The 21,087-nt window shown below is 42.6% G+C and overlaps 1 protein-coding gene across 1 annotated transcript in view; it reads left to right on the plus strand.

The window, feature by feature from the left end:
* LOC126235919 (proton-coupled folate transporter-like) overlaps window positions 1-21,087 on the plus strand; it is a 178,900-nt gene that overhangs the window by 33,150 nt on the left and 124,663 nt on the right. Inside the window, exon 2 of the mRNA XM_049944879.1 lies at window positions 6,231-6,509. Within this exon, the coding sequence (XP_049800836.1) occupies window positions 6,231-6,509 (279 nt within the window). The remainder of the gene's footprint in view (window positions 1-6,230; window positions 6,510-21,087) is intronic.

Below are 21,087 nucleotides of genomic sequence, written 5' to 3' on the forward strand. Positions count from 1 at the left end.
CAGCATCACCCGACTTACGATGTGCATTCAAGTTCTAAGGCCTCCGATTTTTTTTCCAATTAACTACCCACCCGAAATCGATGAAACTGGCGTTACTTCTCGACGTAATCGCCCTGCAGACGTACACATTTTTCACAACGCTGACGCCATGATTCCATGGCAGCGGCGAGGGCTTCTTTAGGAGTCTGTTTTGACCACTGGAAAATCGCTGAGGCAATAGCAGCACGGCTGGTGAATGTGCGGCCACGGAGAGTGTCTTTCATTGTTGGAAAAAGCCAAAAGTCACTAGGAGCCAGGTCAGGTGAGTAGGGAGCATGAGGAATCACTTCAAAGTTGTTATCACGAAGAAACTGTTGCGTAACGTTAGCTCGATATGCGGGTGCGTTGTCTTGGTGAAACAGCACACGCGCAGCCTTTCCCGGACGTTTTTGTTGCAGCGCAGGAAGGAATTTGTTCTTCAAAACATTTTCGTAGGATGCACCTGTTTCCGTAGTGCCCTTTGGAACGCAATGGGTAAGGATTACCCCCTCGCTGTCCCAGAACATGGACACCATCATTTTTTCAGCACTGGCGGTTACCCGAAATTTTTTTGGTGGCAGTGAATCTGTGTGCTTCCATTGAGCTGACTGGCGCTTTGTTTCTGGATTGAAAAATGGCATCCACGTCTCATCCATTGTCACAACCGACGAAAGGAAAGTCCCATTCATGCTGTCGTTGCACGTCAACATTGCTTGGCAACATGCCACACGGGCAGCCGTGTGGTCGTCCGTCAGAATTCGTGGCACCCACCTGGATGACACTTTTCGCATTTTCAGGTCGTCATGCAGGATTGTGTGCACAGAACCCACAGAAATGCCAACTCTGGAGGCGATCTGTTCAACAGTCATTCGGCGATCCCCCAAAACAATTCTCTCCACTTTCTCGATCATGTCGTCAGACCGGCTTGTGCGAGCCCGAGGTTGTTTCGGTTTGTTGTCACACGATGTTCTGCCTTCATTAAACTGTCGCACCCACAAACGCACTTTCGACACATCCATAACTCCATCACCACATGTCTCCTTCAACTGTCGATAAATTTCAATTGGTTTCACACCACGCAAATTCAGAAAACGAATGCTTGCACGCTGTTCAAGTAAGGAAAACGTCGCCATTTTAAGTATTTAAAACATTCTCATTCTCGGCGCTGGCGGTAAAATTTCATCTGCCGTACGGTGCTGCCATCTCTGGGACGTATTGACAATGAACGCAGCCTCATTTTAAAACAATGTGCATGTTTCTATCTCTTTCCAGTACGGAGAAAAAAATCGGAGGCCTTAGAACTTGAATGCACCTCGTAATTCGACTACATCCCATTATCCTCGTTTTGCTTTTGTTGATGTTCATCTTATATCCTCCTTTCAAAAGACTGTCCATTCTCTTCAGCTGCTCTTCCAGGCCCTTTGCTGTCTCTGACAGAATTACAATCTCATCGGCGAACCTCAAAGTTTTTTTTTTTTTTATATATATATATCCATGCCTACTCCGAATTTTTCATTTGTTTCCTTTACTGCTTGCTCAATATACAGATTGAATAACATTGGGGATAGGCTACAACCCTGTCTCACTCCCTTCCCAACGACTGCTTCCCTTTCATGCCCCTCGACTCTTATAACTGCCATCTAGTTTCTGTACAAATTGTAAATAGCCTTTCGCTCCCTGTGTTTTACCCCTGCCACCTTTAGAATTTGGAAGAGAGTATTCCAGTCGGCATTGTTAAAAGCTTTCTCTAAATCTACAAATGCTAGAAACGTAGGTTTGCCTTTCCTTAATCTTTCCTCTAAAATAAGTCGTAAGGTCAGTTTTGCCTCACGTGTTGCAACATTTCTACGGAATCCAAACTGATCGTCAAAATCGCGAGCCTGTTGAAATGCCTTGCTCATAATGTTCCAAACGTTCTCAATTGGAGAGAGATCCATTGACCTTGCTACCCAAGGTATGGTTTTGCAAGTACGAGCACAAGTAGTAGAAAGTCTCACCAATTGTGGATGGGCATTATCTTGCTGAAATGATGATAATGATGTCGTATGACGAGGGCCTCCCGTCGGTTAGACCGCTCGCCTGGTGCAAGTCTTTCGATTTGACGCCACTTCGGCGACTTGCGCGTCGATGTGGATGAAATGATGATGATTAGGACAACACAACACCCAGTCCCTGAGCGGAGAAAATCTCCGACCCAGCCGGGAATCGAACCCGGGCCCTTAGGATTGACAGTCTGTCGCGCTGGCCACTCAGCTACCGGGGGCGGACATCCTGCTGAAATATGAGTCCAGGATGGTTAGACACGAAGGGCAAGAAAACAGTGCGTAGAATATTTTCGACGTGCCGCTGTGCTGTAAGGTGCCACGGATGATAATCAAAGGAGCCCTGCTATGAAATGAAATGGCACCCCAAACCATCCTTCCTGGATCTCGGGCCGTAAGGGGGGCTACAGCGATGTTGGTATCTCACCGCTGTCTTGGGCGTTTCCAGACTTCGGGTTGAAACCTCATTGACTGGAGTAGAATTGTCTTCAGTGATCCGTCTCGCTTCGAACTGAGTCTCTATGACCAATGCAGCAGTGGCTGGAGGCGCCCTGGCAGCACTGGGACACCAATCTGAATGTGGCCCACCGTACGACCCACCAGCGACGGTACGGCGTGCCACTTCATTTCATAGGAGAACTCGTTTGGTTGTCATACCGGTACATCGGCAATATTCTACACCCCGTTTCGTTGCCCTACATGGCATGACATTCTGGGTTTACATATCAGAAACATAAAGTTCGCCAGCACACGGTGAGAGTTTCTACACTGTTTGTCTCGTACTTTCCAAACCGTTCCTTGACCAGCAAGGTCTTCTTATCTCTCCGCAGTTGCGAACTTTTGAAGCACTACGGGTGACGCCCTCCAACACACTCGGGATTCTGACGATCTGACAGAAATTGGTACGATATCCCTCAGAAGCAGAGAAAACCCTATCAATCAGTGACAAGAAGAATAACTGCTTGCATAAGGGCCAGAAGTGGACCAACGCGTTCAGTTTGTGAAGCACTTTCTTTCGAATAAATCATCTAATTTCTCTGAAACTGTAATCAATATATGTGGTGTCTGTTCTTGCGTACATGTCCGAAAGAACAGACAACGTTTTCTGATCAAGCAGCCATTGTGAATTGAGAGACAAAGGAATTCCAGCTACGAGTGGGCATTAATTGATTCAACTTTCCCCATCGACTTTAGTCAGTGCCCCCAAGCAATCAGTGTCTGTAATCCCTCTGTGTCGAAATTGTAATCTTTTTTTCTGTACATTATATCCGCAGATTTTCGGCGCATTCGGATTATTTCTTCGTGGTGAGTCGTTTATTTTGTCTTAGAATGTATGCAGACAAGATAAAAATGTAGAATGTTAGTAACGTTTGTTTCATGTAAAAAATTTTAAGAGTTTTCATATAAAGTATTCGGACGCATTTCTTTTCAGCACGCCTTCGTATATATTTAAGGCTAGAACAGTACTTAAATACACAATATTAAATCATCTCACAGTTTCACAGGGCGTTAATTGCATGCCTCTCTATATGAGCATCATTAAATATTCATAAATCAATCAAATAATATTTTTATAACACACTACTAGCAATGTGAAGTAACGCTCCCCCCTAATAACACGAGATAACGAATCTCTTTGGAGAGCAGAAATACAGTATTTTACTCGTACTTATATACACTGCTTCTCTTAAGGGGGGTAGGACGTCAAACGGGCTGACTTGGAGCAGGAGGGGCACCAGAGGACATTTTAATTTCCACTGTCTATACTTTTACAAGTAAATTCGTAAAACTTTGTCAGCATGATTAGGAAGGATTCAGCATTCACACTCGTAGCAGCGGAAGTTCAAAAACATAACAAAATAATTTTTTTACATGTGAAATTTCATCATTTTTTCACTTACTATTGGCTGCATTTGTTGCTATAGGTACACTTTTCTTCATAAGTAAGAAAGACTGTTCCATGAATTTTGCGCAGCATACAAACCATATTTACAGGTGTCTGAAACTCTAGAATCTATTTAATTTATGAAAAAATGAATTAGCCGTTACGTTTTAAACAATGTTTCGAAAAAAATCAAATTTTGTAGTTAGATTTGGAAAATTCTAGAGTTTCATATACCTGTAAGTATGGTCTGTATGGTGTTCAAAATTCATCAAAGGATCTCTCTTACTTGTGAAGAAAAATGTACCTATAGCAACAAATGCAGCCAACAGTGAAAAAATGATGAAATTTCATACCTAAAAAAATTTTATTGTGTTATTTTTTTACACTTCCACTGGTGGTTAGTGTTTAACGTCCCGTCGACAACGAGATCATTAGAGACGGAGCGCAAGCTCGGGGTAGGGAAGGATTGGGAAGGAAATCGGCCGTGCCCTTTCAAAGGAACCATCCCGGCATTTGCCTGAAACGATTTAGGGAAATCACGCAAAACCTAAATCAGGATGGCTGGAGACGGGATTGAACCGTCGTCCTCCCGAATGCGAGTCCAGTGTGCTAACCACTGCGCACTGGTATGAGTGTGAATCCTGAATCCCTCCTGGTCATGCTGACAAAGTTTTATGAATTTATTTCTAAAAGTATAGACAATAGAAAATAAAATGTCCTGTGGTGCCTCTCCTGCTCCAAGTCGGCCCATTTGACGTCCTACCCCCTTAAAGTAGACAGAAATTTGGTTTGTGCACTTTCCCAGCACATACACTCCTGGAAATGGAAAAAAGAACACATTGACACCGGTGTGTCAGACCCACCATACTTGCTCCGGACACTGCGAGAGGGCGGTACAAGCAATGATCACACGCACGGCACAGCGGACACACCAGGAACCGCGGTGTTGGCCGTCGAATGGCGTTAGCTGCGCAGCATTTGTGCACCGCCGCCGTCAGTGTCAGCCAGTTTGCTGTGGCATACGGAGCTCCATCGCAGTCTTTAACACTGGTAGCATGCCGCGACAGCGTGGACGTGAACCGTATGTGCAGTTGACGGACTCTGAGCGAGGGCGTATAGTGGGCTTGCGGGAGGCCGGGTGGACGTACCGCCGAATTGCTCAACACGTGGGGCGTGAGGTCTCCACAGTACATCGATGTTGTCGCCAGTGGTCGGCGGAAGGTGCACGTGCCCGTCGACCTGGGACCGGACCGCAGCGACGCACGGATGCACGCCAAGACCGTAGGATCCTACGCAGTGCCGTAGGGGACCGCACCGCCACTTCCCAGCAAATTAGGGACACTGTTGCTCCTGGGGTATCGGCGAGGACCATTCGCAACCGTCTCCATGAAGCTGGGCTACGGTCCCGCACACCGTTAGGCCGTCTTCCGCTCACGCCCCAACATCGTGCAGCCCGCCTCCAGTGGTGTCGCGACAGGCGTGAATGGAGGGACGAATGGAGACGTGTCGTCTTCAGCGATGAGAGTCGCTTCTGCCTTGGTGCCAATGATGGTCGTATGCGTGTTTGGCGCCGTGCGGGTGAGGTTCACAATCAGGACTGCATACGACCGAGGCACACAGGGCCAACACCCGGCATCATGGTGTGGGGAGCGATCTCCTACACTGGCCGTACACCACTGGTGATCGTCGAGGGGACACTGAATAGTGCACGGTACGTCCAAACCGTCATCGAACCCATCGTTCTACCATTCCTAGACCGGCAAGGGAACTTGCTGTTCCAACAGGACAATGCACGTCCGCATGTATCCCGTGCCACCCAACGTGCTCTAGAAGGTGTAAGTCAACTACCCTGGCCAGCAAGATCTCCGGATCTGTCCCCCATTGAGCATGTTTGGGACTGGATGAAGCGTCGTCTCACGCGGTCTGCACGTCCAGCACGAACGCTGGTCCAACTGAGGCGCCAGGTGGAAATGGCATGGCAAGCCGTTCCACAGGACTACATCCAGCATCTCTACGATCGTCTCCATGGGAGAATAGCAGCTTGCATTGCTGCGAAAGGTGGATATACACTGTACTAGTGCCGACATTGTGCATGCTCTGTTGCCTGTGTCTATGTGCCTGTGGTTCTGTCAGTGTGATCATGTGATGTATCTGACCCCAGGAATGTGTCAATAAAGTTTCCCCTTCCTGGGACAATGAATTCACGGTGTTCTTATTTCAATTTCCAGGAGTGTATTTCCATTCTAACGCAGATTTCGAGTGGTTTTTCTTTCCCTTGGTTTCAGCGATATGCTGGGGGTACCGACCGACGGTGGAGCCGATGGTGCTGGTGTTCATGTTCTCGTTCGTGCTGGCATACTCGGTGCTAGGCGGGCTGTTCCTGGAGCGCGTGTGCCGAACCAGCGACATCGCCAGCTGCACCTCGGAGGAGCGCGCCTACTCCAGCAGGCTCGTCATGTACAAGACCATCATAGAGGCCCTCGTGCCCGCCATCGTCTCGCTCTTCCTGGGGCCCTGGAGCGACAAGTACGGCCGCAAGCCCATCTTCATCTGGTGTTTCTCAGGTAGGAGCCTTTCATCGTAGTACAATCTCCAAACGTCACGTCGTGCGGTGCTGACGGCTCGGAGAATCCGAGATGTTGTTCGGCTACCCAAAAAACTTCCTTCTTCACTCACAGTGGTACTTGTAGAAGCCGAGCGGAGCGCCCGCGCGGTTAGAGGCGCAATGTCACGGATTGCGCGGCCCCTCCCGCCGGAGGTTCGAGTCCTCCCTCGGGCATGTGTGTGTGTGTTGTTGTTACCATAAGTTAAATAGTTGGTTCAAATGACTCTAAGCACTATGGGACGTAACATCTGAGGTCATCAGTCCCCTAGACCTAGAACTACTTAAACCTACCTGACCTAAGGACATCACACACATCCAAGCCCGAGGCAGGATTCGAACCTGCGACCGTAGCAGCAGCGCGGTTCCGAACTGAAGTGCCTATAACCGCTCGGCCACCGCGGCCGGCTTAGCATAAGTTAGTTTAAATAGTGTGTAAGTCTAGGGATCGATGGGTTGGGTTGTTTGGGGGAAGAGACCAGACAGCAAGGCCATCGGTCTCGTCGGATTAGGGAAGGACGGGGAAGGAAGTCGGCCGTGCCCTTTCAAAGGAACCATCCCGGCATTTGCCTGCAGCGATTTAGGGAAATCACGGAAAACCTAAATCAGGATGGCCGGACGCGGGATTGAACCGTCGTCCTCCCGAATGCGAGTCCAGTGTGCTAGCTTAGGGACCGATGACTTCAGCAGTTTGGACCCTTCGGAATTCACACACATTTGAACATTTTTGAACTTCTAGAACTGTGAGTGCTGTGCCTTTGTATCTGTATAGTGTACGAGGGACATTCAATGACTGAAGAGACAATCCGATGTAGAAATGAAAGAGTTTGTAAGAGTTTTGTACTTTCATGATTTTGGGTTGGTATCACTGGCTTGAGGTGGGAACAGTTGACGACAAGAAACTGTTTTGTTTATAGCCTCGATATTGTATTTTACAATGGCGGGTCCGCTTGAAGTTTCTGCATTAGATGAACAAAGTTCAGTGATCCGTGTTTTTCTTTCCGAAGTTGAAAAACCACCTAAAATCTTTTTTCGAGTGACTTTACAATATGATGAAAATCGCACGAACCACGGATGTTTTTATAAGTGGGTAGAACAGGTCAAAAATGGTCGATACTCAGTGACTGACGAGCAAGGTCCTGTTCGGCGGGTTGAAGTGTCAGTTCCTTCGCTTGAAAACCGTGTGGACAAGTTTATCCAAAGAAACCGACGTGCTACAGTTGCAGTAAGTGTTGGCGCAATTCATAATGTTATCAGTAACAAGCTCAATTACAGCAAAGCGAGTGCAATATGGGTCCCGAAAAGTTAACACAACAACGCAATGAAACAAATGTGTACAGACTTGAAAGAACGTTATGAAAGGGGAAGTGACCCTTTGCGGAAGAAGATTTTAACGTGTTATTAAACTTGGATTCGCCACTTTCAACCAGAGTCCAAAAGACACAGCATGGAATGGAAGCACATGAGATCACCTTGCCGAAAGAAATTCAGAACGCAAGCAACAGCGAGAAAAGTCATACTGACCGTCTTTTGGGCCACAAAAGTTTCGTCTTCTGTGACTGTTGGGAAGACCAACCTACAATAAATAGTTCCTATTACTCAGACAAGCTCATGAACAAATGAAACCTAACAATGGGAGGAAAACGTCGCGGATCTCAAAGGAAAGGCGTGATATTGTTACATAGCAATGCTCACCCTCACACCGCCCATATGACCCAAGAAATCACTGGAAAAAAAAGGGTTAGGACATACTTCCCCGTCCACCTTACAGTCTAGATTTAGCTTCCTCGGATTTTCATTTGTTTGATCCACTCGAGGAGGCATTACGTGGATTTTTTTTTTCTTTCGGGTCGTGTCCCCACAGCCGTTTCAATATTAGAATGTCAATTATGAAGATACGAACGTAAAGACAACACAACACCCATTCTCAGAGCGGAGAAAATCTCCGACCCAGCCGGGAATCGAACTCGGGTCCCTTTAGATAGTAATCCGCCTCTGCGACCGTGTAGCTACCGAGGCAGAGTGGAGGAAAGTTTGGCAACAATGATGACGTCAAGGAGTTTGTGGGTACATTGGCTCAAACAGCAAGACGAAGACTTCTTTGAATGAGGTGCAAAAAAACTGGCTCATCATTTGGACAAGTGCATTAATATTGGTGGGGATTATGTTGAAAAAAAGTAAAAGTTCCATTTTGTAAAAATAGACAGTTTTTTTCTGCATCAGTCTCTTTAATTATTGAATGTCCCTCGTAGGCTACCGTAACGAACACATACACAGTTTAGATTTAATAACGACGAAGATGAGAGAGAAGAGAGGGGCTGACACCCAGTGCTGGTACGGAGCCTACTCTCCCCAAAAGCACAAAGGGGGCATCCGAGCTTAATGTTCCAATACGGAAACAGATTTCCATCATCAGTGCCCCATCTGCCCACTACATGAGAAACTACTACGAGGTTTGGAATTTAATCCAGACCATTGATGCAGTGATACAGAATTGCATACCATCGCCTCTCTGTCCCTTTCTAGCCTAGCCACATACCGGCATTGAAACACCACACAAGTGTGCGTCAACGATTTCTTCTACGAAGAAATGTATCACAAGATCTCAGGCTACATTTATGCTTTATTTTGCTCTCTGTGGATGTTACCTGTGACTCTAAGAAGGAATATACATGTACTTTCGTTAAAGCGCAACGTCAGCGGCTGGCGAAACGGGAAAGGTTGTGGGGGAGAGAGGGCGTTGAATAGTGTTTAGGGGATGTAACACACACTATGCGATCTCTCGTTTTTCTCTTGGACATTTGTGATTTACATAGCATCACCTCTGGAGTCCAACTTCATACATAGCGGACGACGGTTAAAATCCACTTCCGGCCATCCTGATTTAGGCTTTCCGTGACTTTCTTAAATCGCTCTTACCAAATACCTGACTAATTCCTTTATAAAGGGCATTGCCAATTTCCTTCCCCAAAGCTTTGCAATCCGAGCTTGTGCTCCGTCTGTAATGACCTCGTTGTCGACGGTGGGTGAAACTCTAGCCTTTCTTCCTAGAGTTTGCAAAATCTCTTTACAGTGCCACCATAGCACGACGTCGCTTAGAAGGCAATGTACACATAATTCCGAGCACGCATATTTCAAACTGTAGATGCTGTTGTAATTGACTTTACATGCTGGAGGATGAATGGCCGTCCAATACAAATTTTAGACACTGCTCTGTTCTAGATTAGTTTAATTTAGAGTAGTTCAGTTATCTGCACAATTCCGCGAATCGTTTTCGTTGTATCTCGCTACAATATGGAGGATCTTCATTGGTTGACAAATCTAATGCACTGTCGCACTAAATTACGGCTATGCGCTGAATATTTACGTTATTGGGTGCAGTATTAATCGCTACGTTTAAATTTAGCAACGGTTTAACAAATCATCTACAAGCTAGACGTTGTCCAGAAACAATTGTTTCAATTAATTTTTAATATGATTTTTTCTGTCTTTCACAAAGGACAAAAAATAAAAAACAGTCTCGATCGCGTTTTCAGATTTATTTATTTGTTAGCAACCAGTTTCGGCCCTTTCCTCAGCCCATCTTCAGTCTTTTCCCCGCTTTACGGCCGATGGTGGCGGCAGACGAAGCGAGATCCGTAGAAGGAAGGTTGTCACTGCGCAGCCACCAGTAGCCATAATGGCGTGGAAAAGCCTGAAGATGATCTGAGGAAAGGGCCGAAACCGACTACTGGAAAATAAAAAAAAATAATGTTGCTTGCGCCATCTGTAGGGATAATTATTTTTGCGCTATCAATATAAGAGGGGAGGTCATTCATATTGTAAGAGTAGACGCAGACACAATATTGAGCACTGTGGAACACTAAAAGCGATTTGTTCCTAACCAGAAGATGCTTTATCGAGAAAACTAACTGCATAACTCATCAGATATCTGTGCGGCTCATCAACCACAATCATTGTTGCCGTTTTTCGCTTTATGGAGGGACACGACTTCCCCCCGCTAGTAGACTACTTGAACTGCTTTCAGTGAAACAGAAATATTCCTTTAGTAGAAGATTCGATTCCTAGTGAAAATAATTAGTTGTCTGACTTCGGGGCAACTAGTTTTGACTGAAGGGGAGGAACAACTTCTGCTAATGAATTACCCGACTAAAAAATTTTTGTCACTTTCTGGTTCAGTGTGTATACCCCTGAGGGACACTCTGCTCCTGTTCTGCGAAGCTACTGACTTGCTGCAGTTACTATCTTACGGTGGGCACTAATGGTGCTTTATATACAGGACGACTTTCTTCTTCATACGGAAACGTCGCCAGCAGATAGTGTAGGTAGGCGAAAATCCCTCTTCTTCTTATTTTGTCTATTGGTTTCATCAATAATGAAGTTCAAGCTCCATGCTCACAAGAACGAACTTTGGAAACCCGCTGTACTCAGAACAGCTGTACGGATGTCCAAAGAGGCACGCGAAAATCTCGCAAAAATGAAAAGTATCGCCAAGCCTACAGCAAGAACGGGCTTCGAAATTTACTACCACCTTTCGTTTGGTTCACGACTAGACGTTTCGCACATTTTGCAACCGACGTGATTCGTTTATACAAAGCAACTCTATGAAATCTTGATAAAGCGTTCATTTTACATATGGCTTAGTTAGTTTTATGTCCGACTTGTCATTTGTGACCTATAATAAGATTAGTGATGGTTTCGTAAGTAGGATAGCATTGCTAGTTAGAGCCCAGGGGCAACGGGGACAGGCAACCTGCACGTCTGGTGATGTAATAATTCTATAACTGATTAGCAGTAGGTTATCAGTGGTCACTTTAGACAGAGTGGGCGTTAGATCAAGGCCACTGATAACGTACCGGGGTAGGGGGGGGGGGGGTTTAGTTTACACTTTTGGTGTCAGACTGCACACTTGTACAATATACAGGGTGATCTTTTTCCACTGTGTACAAACTCTAAGGATTGATCGATGAGGGGATACAGAACAAAAAGGCCTAATGAACTTCTGTCTGGAAATGTATGGTTTCCCTGCTAGAGACTATTTATTCAATCAAACTTGGTTGCAGAGACTGCGGTGTAATACGCGCAGTACCATGTTGCCAAAGTTACAGCATGCATGCTTTCCTCCAATAGGGTGGTATTGTTCTTCATATGTCATGCTCTAGTGCCCTCTCCTGCCATAGTAACTGATAATGTTGTGTCCGATTCATTTCTCTTGCTGACTCACCTTGTAAATGGAAATGTCGTTTGGCTAGGGCCTCCCGTCGGATAGACCGTTTGCCTGGTGCAAGTCTTTTGAGTTGACGCCACGTCGGCGACTTGCGTGTCGATGGGGATGAGATGGTGATAATTAGGACAACACAACACCCAGTCCCTGAGCGGAGAAAATGTCCGACCCATCCGGGAACCGAACCCGGGCCCCTTGGCATGACATTCCGTCACGCTCACTACTCAGCTACTGAGGCGGACGACTCACCTTGTAGTGGATGTGCTGCAGCGTTGTACACAATGGGTCCGTATTCGATTCAAGAGCTTGCCGACATGGTTTTTATTTACGGAAAGGCAAATGGCAACGGGTGGCGGGCAGCAAGATTGTATCAGGAGACCTTTCCCCGCCGACAGCGACCACAGCATTCAGTGTTTGCAATAGGGTTTCGCCGTTTGTCATGGAGGACGTACCCGAAATGTGAAACGTCCCCTTTTAATAATTTTTACACAACTGTGCTTAACCTGACGCACAATATTTTTTTTTTAGCGCAACGCAATCTGACTTTCAACACACAATATTTTGTTAGCGCAACGCAATCTGACTTTCAAAATTCTCTACAAGAGAATGGCCCTGACTAACATTAAACTATACGTCTCACAAATCACTTACCTCACCAAAAATCTTCGCTGCTCAAGCTACTGCAATACAGCGAGCGCCACTACTGCCAGCTAAATAAAAGATTCAAACTATGGAAGGCACTAACTACTGATAGGGATAGTTAGCAAATGAAAGATATTAATAGAGAACAAACAATGTATTTACCTTGATATCATGACAAATTACAAAACTCCGCCATCTCTCTCCCCACATCCACCACTGCTGGCGGCTCACCTCCAACTGCCCAGCGCTACGCGCTGTTCACAGCCAGCTGCCTAACACTACAATGGTTGAGTATTACAACAATGCAAAGCAGCCACAGACTGCACACGGCACAGCCGGTGATTTTCATACTGAGGTGGCGTTATCAATAAAAAAACCTAAACAGCCTACTTACATAGCCCCCATGCTCCCCACAAAAAATTTTACAAATTTTGTTGGGCACTGGCCAATACATATTTGTTAAAATTTTTTTTTCACAATTACAATAACAAAGAAATCAAATGCACACACTTATTGATACAATGTTGGTCAAAAGCTAAAATTTTCTCACAGTCCATAAAGACAGTTCTGATCATTCATCACATTGCAGTGTTTTTCTCATATCTGAGCAGTAAAAGAAAATGCACACGGAAGTAGTGGATTTCCATGCAGTCTTGAAGAAGTATCGTTGTCCTTCCAACGGAAAGACAGTGCTGACTCTCGACATGCTGACAGGTAATAGGCCACAAGAGAGCAAACCCACAGCAGAGTCAGTCGAAGTTTTGAAGAGTATTGGTGGGTAGGTCATCACAGAGCAGACCCACTGTAGTCCTGGTAGAGATTACGGTATTGGTGGGCCACCAGAGGTGCAGACCCACTGCAGTCCTTGTAGAAATAATGGTATTGGTGAGTCATCAAAGGTGCAGACCCACTGCAGTCCTTGTAGAGATAATGGTACTGGTGGGCCACCAGAGGCGCAGACCCACTGTAGTCCTTGTAGAGATGGCCAGCAGCCATCTGTTGTGACTGTGCAGGTACACAATTACCATTGAAGAGTCTTGCGGATAATATAACAAGTCCATAACCACCACTTGTGCACTCACAAAGTTGTTGGAATTGTCCTTAGAACAAGTAATGCTGTTATCCAGTCCCTTGCTGAATTATTAACACACGTGCAAACACTAACAGTCCCTACTCCTCACATATTGTCCATATACTATGACCAATAGAAACGTGTGCAGTGAAATGTAACTTACAAGTTACTTAATTTGATGACCTGGTGTCAATTACAATTTTATAACATAAGAATACAATTACAAAGGTACAAAATACATCATCAAAAACATAATAGTAGAGATAACATTCGTAGTAATAGGGGCTTTACAAAAGAATAGAAATAAACATATACATCAGTGTTACAAAAATAATGACATAAGTACATACATAAAGATCAGAATAACTTTTGGAATATCAACTTCCACATGAGCATTAAAACAAAACAGAACAAATACTGTTTAAACATGTTTACAAAGTAAATAACATATTATCAATGCAAATTATATTTGAGGATAACAGTATTCCTCATCATAGTTCATGTAGCTTAGTATTAGAAGAAGAAAAATTCTATGAAACTACACAGAGACAGGAAGAAAAGAAATACACAAGGGTACACAAACACATAGTGGCATAACACAAAAGGAAAGGACAGGGTTTGTTTTCAGTGTAACATTTGGTACTGCAGTCCAACCCAAAACTTCATTCCATAGATCTTTCGTCTTATTTCAACCTTTGCTTCTACCAAAAAAATCCTATCCAAGCATGCTTTCTGTATTTATTTCACATATTTATTACCTCATTATTTATTCCCAAGAAAATCCTACCTATACCTGCTTTCTGTACTTTACTCGTATAGCTTCTCAATGCATTTTTTTTAATTAATCGCTACTCATTATCTTATAGGCTACCCCCTCTTAAGCTAACTTATATCTACTGAGCTCAGACATTAAACTAAGGGACGAGGCAATGCAGCAACACATAAAACAATAAACGCAAACAGCAATGACAAAAATTGCAGATTTGCAAAGGAAGCAGCATTTTAGAAATTAGCAAAGCAATTGTAATATTACAACTAATCTAAGGTAATGTGCAACAAATAATAACAAGAAATCATTAGTAAAACTGGCTTAACAGAATAATACAAAGTCAAATTCAATAACACTATGCCTGGCAAACAGCAGCAACTTATACCTAAACATGACATAGCTCAAGCAGAAAAAATAGTAGACTAAAGATAACAATGCAGATAAGGGAAATGTATAATCACATCTTAATGTCTAAGTAATTAAAGTGGTGCACCACAAAAACTAATTCTACAAAAAAATTACTAAGTACTAGAAAAGAAAATTATGTATGCAGTTCCTGTGAAGGTAAATGATTTTTTTTTTTTTTTTGCTCCATCATTGTTTTTTAAATTATTATTTACTCGATCTGTAGACAGAAAATATTTATATTAGTACATCTACAAAATTTTATTTGAACCAATGCTGCAGTGCAGCTAGAAACTAGATATCAAATGAAATAAGCAACTATGTACAAAGCAAAGCATAAAAATATCATTCAGTAGTCATGAGGTATTTCATAAGTTAGTAGAAAAATCTCTCAACTAGAGAGACAGTAGTCATAATCAGGTGTATAGACATAAAAATATTTCTCGTCATTTCATTAGGCATCCAGTGTAATCATATGTTTTCAAGTTCGACCGTGTCGTTTTTGCGATGCTTTCTACAAAAGAATGTCAATAGCGATTATAATGGCCTCCCCCTTTTTTTTTTTTTCTTCTACCTGTGCCGCTGGAAGGCTAATGGCCTTTTTTTTTTTTTGTTCGGGCGGCTGTCGCCCAGGTGGGTGCCCGCGACGCATTACGTGCAGGTGGTCTCTTAACTTTCGTACGGAAATATTTACGACAGCAGTTTCCACTACAATGGCAGTCTTATATAAAAATGTTTCACAGGTCAAGAATTAGCGTTGCAAATCTGTAAAAACAAAATCCTATGAATATAACAGTGTCCAAAAAATTTTCGTCGGCATTGTGATACATTCACGCATTTACACACATTTCATAATTCTAAAATACGATTCTTAGTTTCCAACATCCTTTTCCACAAAGCAGAGTTCCTATCCACTATTCATTACTCCTTACCTTATTATACATATACATATTCGTCGACACTTCAATATTTCATCGTAACATACGTATCATAATCAGATTCCTCATATAGCATCATCTCATTGATAATAAACATACCTCAACAACATAATACACATCGTCGCCGTAAAAATAACATCATAACACCTCAGTCAACTCTCAAAATCGTCGTAGCTTTCTAATTTCAAAACCTAAAAAAAATTCTCTGCTCATGTCAAAAGTGTCATCTGCCTCAAACGTACTTTAAAAATCATAATCCCATACCAAACACATCATTCAAAGATCTCATAGTATCACAATGGTTCCGAAAAAATATGAACAGTTCACAAAGTACAGACAAAATACAATTTCATAAGTGTGAAGGTATCCAACTGTGAAATTACGTAAACGTCTGTCACTAATGTAGTAAAAAAAATGTTTGTCTCTCTCAGGTAAATAATCAGATAGCTGTGTAATTTATGTGTTGGAGAAATATGGTACCGATGTGTAAAGTTGTATAAGCAAATACCATATTAGCTAGGGCTCCTTGTGCGTGCCAAACACATGGTACACAAAGTAAGCGTGTACCCCCCTGAGGATTAATGTAATTATACCCTCAGGTGTTACAGATTACAGCAATGGAATGAAATATATCTCGGAAAACTTTCTTTGCAATTTAAAAATCTTTAAAAATAAATGTTTTAAGTACAAAATTAATCACTCAAATACGTGTCCTGTAGCGCTAAACTGTGCGTCTTGTTGTAAGATAATCTCTGTGTAAGTGTCGTAGATATCGTCCTCCGAAAGCTGAGTTCCACAAAAGTCACTGTACTTACCTCATGATACACAAAAGTGAAATGCTTTGCGTATAGATATCTTAGTTATTACGCTTATTGCCGTGATGAGGAAAGTACTGTCCTGTAACGTATTGTTGTGCCACGAAAAAGGCTGTCTCATTGTAGCTATACCACAAAAGTTACTAATAAAACATGTTTTTCTTTCCAAAAGAATTCAGAAAACTGTGCAAATATAAAACAGAAACACCTCAAAAGCAACATTGTAAACTGTCACTCATTAGTAGCGTCGTGATAACATCGTGTAGCTGTCACATAAACTAACCCCTGTATCATCTGGTATCTCTCAGAAACCACCTTGAATCCATAATGTATTTGCAAGTAAACCAAAATGTTGCATTAAAAAAAAGCAGATTATCTTTCAATAAACGGTTTTACATGTGAAATGTGGTGTAAACCTTTACTCTTCCTAGTACGCAGAGTTTCAACTTCAACGCAATTATCATGTGGTATACGTCGGATTCTGTAAGGTCCATTGTAAACTAGAAAGAATTTGTGGCTCAAGTGTTTCTTCTTATGTGACAATGAATGAGCTTTAATGAGAACTTTCTGACCCATATACAATTTCTTTGCATTTGCTTTTCCGTGTAGTTTTCTCCTTTTGTCTGCTGCAGATTTTATATTTTTAAGAGCCAAATCAATTATGTCTTTGTGTCGAAGTTTACGTGTATTCGGGAAAGGTACAAGTTCTCTGATTCCGTTTGGTGGTTTTTCATTCTTCAGCACAAGAGTAGGTGGTAAAGCAGTGGAGTCATGAGGCATTTCATTCAGCACGTTTTGAAATAAGTGTAAATATCTGTCCCAATGCTGATGCTTTCTGTGACAATAAAGTCTGCAAAGCTTATTGATTTCTTTCATAATCCGTTCGGAGGGGTTACAATGTGGTGAGTACAATGAAATAAAAACAGGTTTGATTTTATGGTTGCGAAGCATGCGAGACCAAACAGCAGATCTGAATTGCGGTCCGTTATCTGAAATGACTTTGGCAACGTGGCCAACTTCACATAAGAAATTTTTAACAAAGGCGTTGGATACAGATCGTCCAGTGGCTTTACGTAACGGAGTGAAAGAAACAAATTTGGAAGTAAGTTCAACAGCGACTAGAACGTACGAAAATCCATTCGATGTTCTGACAAGGGGTCCCAATAGATCAACTGCAGCAAATTCTTTTAATTTAGAAGGAATAATAGGAAACAACGGAGCACGATGTGAGACAGTAGATGGTTTCGCCTTTTGACAAAGTTTACAAATAGACAAGACTCTTCGAATTCTCTTTTCCATATTGTTAAAATAACAAGTCGTTCGAAGAATATGATAACATTTTCGTGGACCAAAATGTGCGTAGCTGAAATGAATGTACCAAATGAGCTTATTAACAAAATCGTCAGGAATGCAAAGTACCCATAGCTTGTCATCAACAGTGCAGCGTTTGAACAGTATGTTGTTTCTAACCAGATAATAATGCCGAATCTGTGTGTGTGTCTTTTCATGCCATTTGCTTTTGATATCTTTCCAAATCGGATCTTTATCTTGTTCATGAGCAATGTCCTTCAAAGATGTGGTGATGAAGTTTTCAAAGGCGACTTTCTGAATGTAAAGAATACTGAAATTTTTCTCGAGGTTGCCTTCTGTGTTACTTTTCTCAAGCCCAGCCGGTGCGCGTGACAGTGCGTCCGCAACAATGTTCTCCTTGCCGGGAATGTAGACTATTGTGAAGTGGAATTCTTGCAGAAACAATGCCCAACGTTTTAACCTGTCATGATTTAATTTTGAAGACATAAGAAATTGTAATGCACGATGATCACTGTATACCTTTACGTGCTTACCAGAAAGAAAGAAACGGAATTTGTTAAATGCCCAAACGATAGCTAAAGCTTCTAATTCAGTAACGGAATAATTTTTTTCAGATTTTGTTAGCACTCGGCTAGCAAAAGCAATGGTTTTCTGAACAGTAGTGTCATTTTCTGTGGCTTCTTGAAATAAATGGGCACCAAGACCGACTTTAGAAGAATCCGTGCTAAGGCAGAAATCTTGTGACAGATCTGGATGAGCTAGAATTGGCGCGTTAAGTAGCGATTCTTTCAAAGAATTGAATTCCAACTGTGCTTGTTCGTCCCAGTTCCAAATAGTATTTTTTCCAGTGAGAGAACAAAAGTTTTGGTGTAACAAGAATTTGCATATTCAGAAAACGACGGTAAAAATTTACGAGACCTAGAAAACTGCGGACTTGTCTTTTTGTGGATGGAACTGGAATGGCTCTGATTGCTTCTAACTTTTCAGGATCCGGCTGAATGCCTTCAGAAGAAATAATATGTCCCAAAAACCTCACCTTTGACCTACCGAATTCAGACTTTTCCAAGTTAACTGTGATTCCAGATTCTGCAAAAATACGTAACAAACTGTTGAGGATGCGATTATGTTGTTCCCATGAAGCTTCTGCTATTAGAATATCGTCCACATATAAGGTGATGTGACGTTTTAAGAACTCAGGTAATATGGAATTTAGCCCGCGAATGAATGCTGCTGAAGAAATGTTCAAACCAAAAGGAAGTTTCCGAAACTGATAACAAACGCCGAAACAAAGGAAAGCTGTGTATTTTCTACATTCTGGATGAAGTTCGATCTGATAAAAGCTGGATCTGAGATCAATGGAAGACAACACTTTTACACCATTAAAATTTTGAAGAAGTTCTTCCAACGTTTGCGGCCTGTCTGTTTCAGGAATAATGATCGTATTGATTTGTCTCGAATCTAAGACAAGCCTGACTGATCCATTTTTCTTCTCAACAACATGTAATGGATTGTTGTATGAGCTTACTGCAGGCTCAATAATGCCCTCGTCAAGCATAGATTGTATTTCTGTTCTAACACGGTCCCTATAATGCGCCGGAATTACGTATGGTCTAACACAAAATTTAGTATGCTCACGAACACGAAATTGGTATTGAAATCCCTTGATGGTTCCTGTTTTATGAGTAAAAACTGTGGAATGTGCTTGTAAAATCTCAAAAAGGTCCTGCCTATCAGTGTCATTACAATTCTCAATTGTTTGAATTTTATTCTGAATTAACTCATAAGTATCAAATGCGCCGTCGATATCACCCCTGTCAGTACTTGCAGAGTGATTGTTAGTGTCAAGTTCCGTCGAAAATTCCGAACTGTTGTCTAACAGGAGGTAAAGCCGATTAATTTCTTCGTCATGGTTTGAGAGCCAATCTTCAAAATTCAAAGCTACTGACTTACCTTCTTTTTCTAAACTTATTTCAGCATCGTGAAAGCTTAAGATTGCTTTGTATTTATTCAAAAAGTCTACTCCCAGTATAATTTCCGTCGACAATAATGGAACAATAAGAAAGTTCATAGAGAAGCTGTGGCTTTGACAAAAGAATTCTAAGTAGGTTTGTTGGCGTACATCTACACTTTTTCCAAAGATTGCACCTTGTAATTTAATCTTACGTAACGGAAGTGTGGGGCAATCGTTCGATATGTTGCATTTTCTAAAAGCTGTTTCACTAATTACTGAAATGTGACTGCCAGAGTCAAGTACTGCCGTAAATTTTACGTCATTTACTGTAATGTGAATCACAGGATATGCAATGTTGTTATGTTTTACGTCGTGTTCTTGGAGTAAGATGTCCCTAATGTCTTCCATTTTTACGTAATTACTTGCTACGGCAGCTGCGTCGTTAGTGTCACACGTGCGTTTCGTGGCTGCCAGCTGTATGAGTCACTGCCTATTGTCTCTTTGTTGGCGCGCGTCGTTATTGGGGTTTGGAGACCTAACTTCTACAAATTCACCGTGACGAGACGGCCCTGCCCTGTTTAAATCCCGCCAGTTCTGATGCAATTCAGGTCTGTCGTTACGATCACATCGTCTGTCGTCATGTTGGTAGTTTCTGTGGTTTCTTTCTTGTCGGTTAAGTGGTGGAGAATTTCTCCCTGAATCGTAACTGCGCGCTGGACCGTTGCGTCTAAAGTTATTCTGTCCCTCGTAATAATAATTGTTTTGGTTCCCATATTGTCTGTTTCTCTGATTGTCTCTGTGATAGTCATTACCGCGGAGAGGTGATCTTTCCCTGTAATTATTACTACTCTGCCAACGGTTGTTATACGGGTGGTGTCTGTTTCGGTCACGATTTGTGTTGTGAGAATAGCCTTGTCGCGTCCAGTTATTATTTCTTTCATCGCGGAATTGCGACGGATGTGATCTGTAATTGTTGTGCTCGTGCGTTCCGCGATTGTCAGTGTCAATTTCCAGTTCTTGTAAGAGTCCTTGAAATGCTTCAATGTCGTCTTTGCAACGTCCTGCCAAAATAATATGTCGCAAATGTTCAGGCAGTTTGATTAAGCAAATGCGGATGAGTTCTGAGGGGCTGTATGGGTTTGACAGGTACTGATTCTTGTGCAACATGTCTTCAAAATATTTCACAAGACTGGAGAATTCAGATTGTTCGAAATGTTTCATCATTATGATGCCATGTTTTACTCGGTCTTGTGTGGCTTGAGACCAATATGCTGAGAGGAAGGCATGGTAAAATTCTCCTTCACTATGACAATCGTGAATGACCGAACGCATTCTTACAGCTGGTTCATTCTCTAAATAGCCACACATAAATTCTAATCTGTGTTCTAATGACCAGTTGGGGGGAAAACAATG

This window comes from Schistocerca nitens, chromosome 1 (genome assembly GCF_023898315.1).
Source record: "Schistocerca nitens isolate TAMUIC-IGC-003100 chromosome 1, iqSchNite1.1, whole genome shotgun sequence".
Classification (NCBI taxonomy): Eukaryota; Metazoa; Arthropoda; class Insecta; order Orthoptera; family Acrididae; genus Schistocerca; species Schistocerca nitens.